The sequence below is a fragment of the Phalacrocorax aristotelis genome, chromosome Z, assembly GCF_949628215.1.
Source record: "Phalacrocorax aristotelis chromosome Z, bGulAri2.1, whole genome shotgun sequence".
Taxonomy (NCBI): Eukaryota; Metazoa; Chordata; class Aves; order Suliformes; family Phalacrocoracidae; genus Phalacrocorax; species Phalacrocorax aristotelis.
The window spans coordinates 1,671,844-1,684,019 of NC_134311.1; the positions used below are offsets into that span (position 1 = coordinate 1,671,844).

At 38.8% G+C, this 12,176-nt stretch overlaps 1 protein-coding gene across 3 annotated transcripts in view; it reads left to right on the forward strand.

Moving 5' to 3' along the window:
* The window catches only part of MCTP1 (multiple C2 and transmembrane domain containing 1), a 287,863-nt gene that overhangs the window by 166,094 nt on the left and 109,593 nt on the right, over positions 1–12,176 (forward strand). For all 3 annotated transcript variants that reach the window (XM_075078920.1, XM_075078921.1, XM_075078923.1), the window contains 2 exons: positions 3,919–4,105; positions 9,115–9,208. In XM_075078920.1, coding sequence (XP_074935021.1) covers positions 3,919–4,105; positions 9,115–9,208 — 281 coding nt within the window. The remainder of the gene's footprint in view (positions 1–3,918; positions 4,106–9,114; positions 9,209–12,176) is intronic.

Below are 12,176 nucleotides of genomic sequence, written 5' to 3' on the forward strand. Positions count from 1 at the left end.
GGCATGAAAAGAACCAAAGACCAGATATATTCAAATCAAAAATAAATCAGAAACGTTTTTCTAACAGTTTGGGCAATTAGCACACTGAACACAGTTTCAGAGAAGTGGTGGGTTCCCCTCGAATCTTCAAATCTTCCTCCATGGGAGCCGTACCCTGTTTCTGCAGTGACTTGTCTGCAATACTTAGGCACATGAGCTTGAGGCACTTGCATGGCATTTCTCCCTTCTGATCTTGCAAGGCCTGAAAATCCAGACCGACCCGATGCCTGGTACTGTTCATGTGCGGAGCTGGTGTGGGGGGACGTGCCTCCGTGCCTCCCCGAGGGCTCAGCCACCAGGCTGGTTCCAGTGCCCCGGCCCACCGCCGCTAATGCTGACACGGGGGTCAGGAGCAGGGGAGTAACGCAAAACACTCAAACTGCCCTAAAAGTGAAAATTCCCTGAAATGTGATTTTCTGAAATGTGCTTGAAAATCTCTCTATGGCGTTAATGGCTATTTTTGCCATAATTCGTCAGGCTGACCTCTCCACAGGTGGAGAACTTCTTTCAGCAGCAGCATGTAAATAGCAATTCCTTAAGAAACTGAATTGTCCAAAATTACTCTTACCTCTTTCTTTAAATGTGACAGCTGCCGTTCACATGCAACTTACGGCTTCGAAATGGCTGTCACTTTTCACGGTCCTCAGTTTGAGAATGCAGGACAAGAATTTCTGCCACCACGATGCTCCTTCTGCACCACTTTCTGGTAACATTCGAGTTCATCTTCATCCTCAAAGCATCTTTGTTCTCCATGGAAACAGTTGTAGGTGACGAATGTGTTTTGAGACAACACCTTAAATGATGTAAAAGTCATCATTGCTAAAGCTTTAAAGCTTGGAATACTTGTATATGCTCTCAGTGAAGTGTAAAGGGGTGTTGTCAGCTAGAACTTTCCAAAGCTATTTATCTTCAGCAGTATTTTGTTAACTTCAGTGCTTGCAAGGAAATCTAAGACAAAAAGGAGTTTTGTGGGTTTCCTGCTGATGTCTGTAAAGGTTATTCTAGGATAGGGGTAGCGCTTAGGTAATGCCTTAATAAAACCAGGCTTCTTTCACTGTTTCAGTCCCATGCAAAGGTCTGGTGAGGGCAGAGTAGATCTAACAAGAAATGGATTCATTTATTTTGCAGGAAAATTTTCTGCGAGAGCAAACAAAGTTGATTTTTCATTTAATGGAAAACTCAACTATTAACAGGAAAAAATTGCAATTTTTCTTACAGTCCCTGTTAAGTTGGGAAGTCTCACCTTCCGGCTGAAGCGCACGTGCTGCCGGTGCGCTCGCCCCTCGCTGAGCGCTCCTGGAGCCTTGGCACCTTCGAGCTAGGCGGACGCGAGCTGCATCTCCTGCGAGGCCAGAGCAGGGGACCTGCAGCGGAACGTGCGGTGTGCTTTGCCCGACCGTGTTTGCGTGGAGATGCTCTTAACCTAGATTTCCATAAAGTGCAATGGTGACACTCCTTAGTGGAATAACCCTAGTTTTCCATCAAATTATCTGTGGGCTCTTCAGAGATTTTTCCTATAAATTGGTTAAGGCTGTTGCTGGAAAAAGCTTCCAGATCAGCTTGCATGATTTTAGGAAATAACAAGCTGGTGACGGGCTGTTCATGGGGATATATCAAGCAGACAATAGAGACATATTTCTCAGGTAATCAGTTCTAGATGTGGTGTTATTAGGAAGATTTTATAGCTGTAAGAAGGGTGCACAGGTAGAATCAAATTGTCAGTTGCTTCTTTTAGGCTAGATAAAAAATAGGATGGGCTACTAATGTCACAAAGTACTGTAACTTCAGCAGTTGGAGAACTTGGTGCTTGTGGCTCTGATGTAAACCCTGTGATTTTACAGTCATTGCATTTTTCTGATGCATGCAGGGTTTTTTTGTTCCAGTGGGAGTAGCTTTTGTTGCCTATTTTTGGGTGAGGGGTGGATTATTTCTGCGCTACTTGTACCAAAATGACTTTTGGATTCTTTTACTGACTTTTGGGCTGGTTCTTTCAATGATCATTGGTTAAAGTTGCAGTATTGTTGCAGAGACATATTTCTGAGGGGTATCTGTTTTGAAATAAACTATCAAAGAATGCTTAATACCAGGGGCATCTTAACCTACTCCAGCTTTGAATGCTTGGTTGCAATAGTTGTTATTTTAAGGAGAGCTTTATAGTCCTCACTGCAGCCTAAATAAATATTTGGCAGCCTATGTACATGTACGAAACTTGTATTGGCCATCACTCTGCACTGACAGCAACAGCTTTATTCTTTCCTTACTGTTGTTAATTTGATTTCTCACTCCTTGTCATCCAAAGAGTTCAAAATAAAAGGTAAGCATTAAGCTCAGAATGCTATGTCAGTTAGAAATTTTTTTCATTGTAAAATCATTGAAACTTGTTACTGTATGAGCTTTGCAGTGGTTTAATATTGACAGCTGCACAACACAGTAAATATTTTTTTAAAAAAATTAAGAGATTTTCCTGTAGCAAATCTAATCTGCCTGTGATAGAACAGCGCCCATTTTGAGACCACGTTTATTCTCATAATTGGCTATTTCCTGCCCTTAAACGCCTATTTATTCATGCCTGCCACCTTTTTCTCAGTTTATTGGCCCTGCGGTCACCACATTATCTTTATCTTCAAAACCAATTGATATTTTATGGAAAGAGTTTGCTAGACGCTTAGTTTAGTGAGAGTGGCATATAGAACATGTGCTTGTCACATTAAATAATTGCTGCTAAAAATAGAGTATTCAGTGGCTTCACGGTATTTAGACTATATTCATTTACTTTATTTCAATATTGTTATTGTTTTTATTTCGAGTAATGAATTGGCAAAATATTACTGGGAGGTGCTATAAGTAGAAGCGTTCCAAATAGTGCTTTTTCGCATAAATTCCTGTGCAGTGGAAGCCGACGTTACATTTGACACAGGTGCTGAATTTCTACATGTGCTCAGAGTTGCAATCTAGGGAAGCTGAAACTTGCTATTTATAGAAATTAAAATATTAAAACTTCTAATCCATGTGCAGACCAATTACTAACCGCAAGGTATTCTTGTTTTAGTTAGAAGTTTACGGTCAGCTCTTGGTTAACAGCGGTTCTGTTTTTCCTTCCGTGCTCTACCTTTCTTTGCAAAGGTGTTGCAGAGCTATCTCTGCCGGCCGGCGCGTACGGAGCCATTCTTCATTAGTTCAGTGTATGGTGCAGCCGGGGTTATTCAGGAAGGGATCAAGCAGGGTGGATTGCCTACAGCCACTCTGCACAGTTATAAGCAGTCCCTGCTCATTACAACGTGAGACGTCTTATTATATAGGGGGTTGTGGCATCAAATTTTATCCTGGGTGCCTGTATGAAGCTTTGACCCTGAGCCACGCTCAGCTTACTGCAAGAGAGCTGAGCCTTTTGGGTGGTGCTCAAGTCGTGTTTTTCTATGCTTGGTCGTGTTAACTCCATCACAATTAAGTCCACACAGATATTTTTTTTTTTTAAGAGAGGATTTTTACTGTTATTAGGCGAATGTTGTCAAAAACATTCACAACAAAACCTACGTTTTGTGTTCATACAAGGGGAGCAATTAAAAAGTGCGATTTGCATCTGAAGATGGATTTTTAAAATTCTCTCTGAAGGCGCTCAAGTAAGGCATATTAGCTAAACTTGTCTCTAGTGTCTATACATTCTTTTTCGTATTTATTGTTCACACGCATAACAGGTTGTAGCATTAAAAAAAAAAGAGTCAAGCAAACAGCGCGGGTTGAAGCTGAGGGAAATCCTTCCAGAAGCAGGGAAGGAATTTCTTGTGATTTGGTTTTTTGTTCAGCTGAATGCGAGTAAGCCAACATGCTCTCGTTTGATGTGCAGAAAACCACAAGCTGATGGAGAATGTTCATTCCTAGGTGCCAGATTGACCTGTCAACCCTGAGCAAAGAACAAACCCACAAGCTGAAGATGCTGCTGGAGGATGGAGAAGGATACCTGGTGTTGCTGGTCACTCTCACAGCGTCACCTGCACTCACTGTCTCTGACCTCTCCACCAGCTCCCTGGAGGACCAGAAGGAGCGAGAGGAGATACTGAGGAGATATGTATGGAGTTCTTCTCTTTTTCCCTTTGTTTGCAAAATGTTTGCATATATAAATAATAAGTATTGGGGCGGGGGGGGAGGGGAAGAAATCTAAATATATCCCTATATCCTTATCACACTCAGCCAATGACAATCATTTAAACTAGTTACTAACATTATCGTGGCTGATACAGGTAACATCAAGAAGGCTACAAATCCTATTTATACAACAAGGTATTTTTTCACATAATAATTCAGGTATTTTATATGATCATGTGACATAAACAGTTAATTTTAGTGCCTGGCAGACAATTTCTAGCAAGCACAAAATAACGAAGGGGTCACTCAGTGACTGTACGCTTTCTGGCGAGTGTTTATGCCAAACGGTTTGATGTGCCAATAGTTTTCGGCTGTTTTTTGAGCATCAACTACAGGGCAAGAAAACTTACTTTTTATCTGCACGTTATGGGCTGGAGCAGTATTTTGTATCATAAAAATGATTGTTTTAAACCCTATTTGCATTTCAAAATATTCTGAGGCGAATTGTTTTCATTTCCCAGCATCCTCATATTACACAGAATCTCTGCAGTTTTGTCAAAGCAACAGAGAGGGGAGCTCTTACTCCAGCATTTGCTAACATCTGAATCACTAAAAGTAACTATCTCACTACACATGGAGATGGGGGGGGGGGAAAAAAAGCTATTTCCACTTAAAATTACAAAGCTTTTATTGTACAATGCTGCCAGGTGTTTAGAAAGGCTTCTCTAGACACTCAGCCATTAAACCAAGCTCTGACTAACAAAGAGCCGCTTAATTTTTTTTTTAGATTTTAAAATATTCCTATTCCATGACTGACATCCTTTCAATAACTGAATTTAATAAAGATGTACCTTATCAGGCTGTGCAGATAACATGAAGTGCTAGTACTAATGCTGTACAATATTCTTCAAACAGATTAGCAGGATGTGCGCTTCAGCAAATTTATTCTGGCTATCTCCACTGAATCAGCTGTCTGCTAATGCTTGTACAACTCATACACCAATAGTGTTATCATAAACACAGTTTAATAGAGGTGACTTAGTGAGGCTAAACATAATATTCCTAAACCAACCGAGAGCTAAGGTATTGTGCACCATCTCTGAAAACTAATTACAATTAAGAGAGTTATTGCACATTTTGGAATCCACCAAGACACTCTGTGGTCATTAGAGTAGATCTTTATAAATATAATACATTTCTGATGGATACGTTTTTGAGGTGACATACTTCTTGCTACCAAATGGAAGAGCACCACGTTTCTGTGGATTACTGTGTGTGATGATACGGCAGTCAAGGGATACCGATGGTTTTGATAATTTAGTAGCAGTATAGAAGCGTATTACGACGGTGTATTATTAATCAGTTTTCCTAAATTCTCCAGTTTTTTCCCCAGTGTAAAGCATAATTATGTGGCATTAAGACTGATCTATTTATTTCTGTTTCTTACATATTCGTGGATAGGCGTTTTTGCTTATATTTACATTATTTTATGCATTTGCAAACATTCGTATTTTTGGAAGATGTTCATATTGGAGAAGCATGGATTTCTCATTATGTGTTTTCAAAAATTGTAGCATCAATATACCTTTTTGATAAATTTTACTGTTTTTCTTAAGATGGCCAGTGGACAGCAGAAGAAAGAAATGGCAAGGATTAACAAAAATCAAAGAATTTCTTTTCACTGGTGTTTGATTTGTCTTTGGTATTCATATCTCTACTTCAGAACCAGTACAAAGAAAGAGTATGCATTTAGCAAGATATACTGTTCCCTACTGAGTGGCTGTATTTTGGGGTTTATTTTTCGTCCTCTTAAAAAATCTAGCTTCCACTTGAGAAATGCATTTTGCACCCTTTCTGCAGCCAAAAACAGTTAATGAGGTGACCTTGCCATCAGATCAAATAGCCTTGGAAAATGACTCTATTACTGTCATTTAACCATTTGTAGCTGAACATCAGAGCCTTACAAATTAAACAGGCATTACTGTTTGAACCATTATTTTACCACAATTGTCTGAAAAGATTAATTCCTTTTGGGGTGAGGAGGGGGGCGCATTAATGGGTACAGACCAAGAGAGATTGTGTGACCTTTTCAGAACGGGTGTGCTGAACCCGCGGTCCCCCTTGTCACAGTTTAAAAACCAGAGGAGCTAGTTTAGAGAAGAAGTTGTTAGCATTCCATTTTTATTATGACATTTCACAGTCATCCGATTTAATGTCCCTTGACCAGATTGTCCACCGTGAGACGATGGGCTTGAAATGTTATTTAGAGCATTGATAAAAGGTGAGCAGTTCTAAGATGACAGCGAGTCATAAGGCTGGTGGTGTGACATTAATTTTCTCCATAACAGAGATGGAATAAGACGTCATGGTGACAAGCTGTCAATCAGTACTGGCCCCTCAGTGTATCTCAGTGCCATAGGATGGGGTATTGCTTCTCCCATAATAGAGCTGAACTGAGATGCTCTCCCTGACAGCTGCTGCAGCCATACAGAAAATATATTATACAGCCTTTCATTAAAAAAATAAAGAGGACTCATATCCAGAGCATTTCAATCTTTTCCCATCTATTGAGGGCTGAAAAGATTCACAGCAAATCATGGATTCCTCTGCTATGGAAATTTCAGGCTTCAGAAACCGTGCGGGTTCTGAGGCCTTCAACAATAATCATAAATAAGAAGACAGAATATCATCTGATAAATCATTACTTAAAGTTATGTATTTAAAGTAACGCATTAAAGTAATTCGCTTCTCCCAGAGTCTCTGCTGTGCCATTGTATACACTTGCAGCAGCCTCTGCCGTTGCGATGTGCAGAGATGAATCTGAGCCAGCTGACTTGCTGGAACTAAAAGTTCAAAAATAATTATTCTGCGGGAAGCTAACAGAGGTGGCAAAGTGAAATACAGCACCGGTGCCTTTTTGCAAAATGAGCTTACCAGGGTGAGATCTGGAAAAAGGGGCACGGAACAGCGTTGCAGGCAGGGGGGCAGTTGCTTGGCTTGCTCTGTGTTTGGTTTTTGCTTTGTTTTCTTTCTGCAGCTTGGTGTTTGTTTTGGTCATTGGGAAACTTGGGTAGAATGTGGAAAAATTCTTGTAAATCCTTTCACTTTCAGCATGGTCTCAGAGCAGAATTCTCTCTCTTGTGGTACCAGTTCTGATAAGAAGCTTCCAAACCTTGTTCGTTATTGCAACAAACGAGGGATGGTGCCAACATGCTTTTGAATTACAGCACTGCTATCTGTAACACCGTCTCTCCCACCCTTGGCTTGTAAGCACATAAGCAGGGGGTTGAGTGTGTGCTGCTTGAAGTTGACCATCAGTATTTTTAAGCCATATTTCGATGATTAACATACTTAAAATGATAAAAATTTATTAACCATTATCCAGTGATACACGCATGCCTGCGTTCGTACGTACGTAGCATGCGGGGTACTGCAATTAACTGGGTTCCTTGGTTCAGTATACCGAGGTCAAACCTTCACTGTAAACAGTGAGTGGTCAGTTAGGGCTGATGGAATTAATATCAGGGTGTGATTTAACTGCTAGATTTGTCTTATTAATAATAAGACCAGGATATATATTATATGTCTAACATTTTAATGGATAGGTTATCTATGCATAAGCATACTCTAGTTTTTGCAAGCTGACATTTAATATTTCATTTAAGCATCACCTGTCTTTCTCAGATCAGTGGTGTTATTTATTCTGGTTTTCCATAACGATCGATTTTGCCTTCATAATAAATTAAAGAATTGTTGACTTGGTTTTTACCTGATGTTTGCGTTTTCTAGAAATCTGGACATTATCATTAGCAGTGGGAAAGGTTTCACCTGTACTACAATAAAATTTTAGAAAAGGCCACAGGCATTAAATGCATTAGTCCAGATTTTAAAATACTTCAAAATGAAGGTACATGCTAGTATTTGTGAACAAGACTGGCAAAAAAAAACAACTGAAAATTAGGCCACATATATACACAGTTTAAAATTGATTTGAAAATCTAATTTTAGTCTCCTCTTTTGGAGTTCCTCCCCAAGGTTATCTAAAAAAACTGAATGATAATGCCAGGTTTGTTATTAATTGATTGCAGATTCAAAGTTTCATTCGATGTGCTATCATTTGAAACTCTGCAACTTTTAACTTATATTCAAAGTTAGAGCTTGAGAATCTTAGGCTATCGCACCTCACTGGTGCAATACTCCCAGTTTGTTACTTTTAGTTATCTGCAAAAGTGCAGCAACAGAACACACTTTCCAAGCAGCTTTCTAAAACTGTGTTGGATGAATAAATGCAAGTGTCCATCTACTCTCTAATTTTTTCTTCCTCTTTTTATTATACAGGGATATTGCAGAAATTTATGTTAAAAAATTATTTATAGTAAGAGCTTTCTGCCATGGAACTGGAACCATCTTTTAATTCTTTTTCATCTTTTTTACACATGATTATTTTGAAAATTATTAAGTTGTTATAATCCTCTTTTGATTGTATTTGCTCTTGTTATTCGCAGGCTATCTGCAAGCTTACGTACCTTATGTGCAAGCTTGCATATAACGGTCAGCTACGATGACAACAATATTGGCCCCAACTCACTGTTAAAGTATTATTGGAGCCACCAAAGGCAAAATGTGAACATAGATCTCAGAAAAGTATTCAGGGAGAGGAAGTGTTTTATTGTTTGTGTTAATTTTCTTAATACACTGCTATCATTTAAAATTTGGATGTTCATGTGCTATTAGGAGATTAATTCAGTAGAATTAGTGTTCTATTTAATAATTCATATTCTAATTCTTCCTTTGCATTTTTCATTGGTAAGTTAAGTTGTGAAATACTGAAAGAAACACTGAGACCTGTAAATTCTTTGGAAAATAATATTTAGAGTATGAGTACCTTAGAATTACACTAACTTACATCTCAGTTGAAGGGGAACTATTGGTATTGCTTTTGGTTTGTCTTTTTTGCAATCCTGAATAATGTTTCTTTTTATTATTTTTTAGAGTCCAATGATGATGTTCCGTAACTTGAAGGATGTGGGATTTCTTCAGGTGAAGGTCATCAGGGCAGAAGCGTTGATGGCAGCTGATGTTACAGGCAAGGATTAATTTAGTTTCTGTGACAGTAAATACCATAGTAAGAACAGGCCCTTTTAGAAGTGAGAAAAAAAAAAGGGTTAAACTAGAAGTTTATCTAAAGATTATTGTCTGTTTACGCAGTCTCACCTTCTACTCATGAAGAAAAAAATCCAGAGAAACAAACAAAACTTTTGTACACAAGGCAGCAAGTCATTCTAATGCTAGCAGAGCCCGACACAGGTTTTTCTCAGAAGGGTGAAATGTACACTTTTCTCCATCAGACGTCCTGGAAAAAATACATAGAAAATACATCTTTTTTCTAGTAGATAAAAATATACAAAATTATCCAAATAAAAGCTGAATTCCAGAGGACAAGGCAAACGAAAAGTGATGGACTTAGATACTACTTTAAACTTGTTGCCAAAAGAACACTTGATATCTGCCAGATATTTAGCAAGGCCACTGTTGGTTTCAGACATTTCAAATAAATGCAGTTTCCTGCAACTGCTGCTTATCTGTTTAAGAAGGGAAATAAGAAAATATTTTTTTTAATTTTCAATTTTATGTGATATAAGCTGAATGGATAATTTAACCTCTTGCTTTTCAAAATAAGGAAAAAGTATTTCAGCCATACCGAGCATATTTGTCGAGAAAATGTCCAAGTTATCTCCTGTAAGTACAATCACTTCACACTGCACAGGTTTAATGGAGCAAAATTAGCTGTTTCTGTGTCAGAAAATATCCATCTCTGCTTAAAAAAAAAAAGGAAAAATAAGGAAACTCTACTAGTCTAGCTGGTGTAACTGCACTACTGCAATTTGGACATAAATGTTCTGTTACAGGAGCAGATTTAGGTATATAGCAACATACTCACTTTTTAATAGTTTTTTGTAAATTAGCATGAGTACCATATTTATTTTTTTTCTCAGGGAAGGTAGGAGAGCAAACATTTTCTTGCTGAAGCTGATCGTCCCAGTTTGTGGCATGCAAAATAACAGATTCTGTTTTCGGGGGGGTTGGAGAAATGCTTCTAAAGATTCCTCTCTCTGCTTTGACCTTATAATCCAATGTGGTCTGAACAGAGAGAGAGATTAAGTTATTCAGGGGCAAATGGGATAATTCAGTCCCTGACCTCGTTCAGTCTTCGACTTTTCCAGATCAACATGTCATTTGTGCTGGGTGAACAAATTTTTTGGAAATATATTTGATTCAATTAAAGCTGTACAGAGCTACCAAAAATTTTGAGGTATTGCATTTCAAATGACACTCAGGAAGACGGGGAAGAACACTAGATACCTTCCTGTGTCCCACATACTTTGTTCATTAGCAATACAAAACATCCACATGCCAGATATGCATTGTAAGATGGCTGTGGATTCCAGACTTTATGGAAATCGTTGTATATTCTGGACAAAAATATGTGGTATTTTGAAAAGAGGACAAAGGGTTTTTATCAACTGCTGTACGAATTTCTAGTTATTTTTAGTAACTTGGGGGTACGTACAGATGATTCATTTCAGATTAAACATTGAATAGTAATGTTGAGAAATACCTCAAACTAGTTCAGCTGGTGATTGTCAATAAAACATCTTCGCAAAAATTGTATAAAACTTGGTGCTCCACCTTTTTTCAGCGGAGCAATACTTACAGTGTGGAGTGCGCTGTCATTGCTGATGTAACTTACACGGCTGAGGGCTGCTTGTGTGAATAAAAGCTAAGGACAGGTTTTTTGTTCTTACTGTACTGTTTTTTCAGAGTTAATCCTTTGCCCTCCCCTGGGTCTGAAAAGTAGGTGAAACACCTGTATAGTACCTGCGTGATTTGCTCTGTTTCCTGTCTGCTGAACAGATCCCATTTCGCTCTCAGGAATCTTTTCATGCGAAGTAATAAATCAAAATTTATTAGTTTGGGCTGAAAGGATTTTAAAAATCCTTAATATTCCATCGTTAAGCGTAAGCGTAGATGGAAAAAGATTTCTGTAATCTTTTAAGTAGTCATCAATCTCAGTACAGTTGCAAGGGGTTTTTTTTCCTTTCAAAATGTGAAATTTTTCTTTTGTTACCATACATTCATTGCACAGCATTGTAATACTGTATTAACTCTGTGTGAATAAAGAGCAATTGAGACTCCCATTGAATGAATGCGTAAAAGGCACAAATTACTTTTTAATGAAACCCTCAATTCTTCTCCTTTCCACAGAAAGCCCATAGCCTTGTTCAGCTGAATGCTACTACAGTAGGTCACTTCAGCTAAGCCCCTAATAAACTGTTGATAGTCGAGGGCAGTTTTCTCTCCAGTCTCAATAGCCCAGTGTTGGACAGTGCACTTCAGATCATTAAGGTTAGTACAGGCGTTTTTTTAAAAAGAGAGAGATTAAGGGTGGTGCTTCAGGCCTCTGTTTAAGCCCCCATCCCCCACATACACATGCGTCAAACAACATGCCAGGGTGGGCTGAAATTTCGGTGAAGCTTCTACCAATTTGAAAATGGGGTGCTGCTCAAATGTGCCATAACCGGGTTTTAAAAACACCCGAGCAAAGAACAAAGTGAGACTCCTCCTCGCTCAGCCCGCTTGCAAGGAAGTCTGGGAAGGGGAGGACTGTGGAGGTGTTCAGAGGTTCCCTACTGGTGCTTGGAAGCTCACCTTGATTTGAGGGAGAGCTGAAAAACAGGGCACCTTCCAGGACTGGGGCCTTTGAGAGAATTGCCAGGTCTCTGAGGAAGGAAAAACATCATCTTTCCATGGTGAAAAAACAATTTCAGGGCTTCCACCAATGCAAAATCATGTTCTGTTGGGAACTGTGGTCATAGCAAATACCCCCTCCTTGAAAATATGTATTTTTAATATGTTTTTTTGAATCTAAAACAAATGGAAAGACATTGAGCGTGGTGTTTACTTTTTCCTTGTCTTCCTGAGAAGAAAGTTTCATTTAAATCTTCCATTGTACTTATGTGAATGTAGCTGTTCAGTGCAGGGCTCTTTTTTCC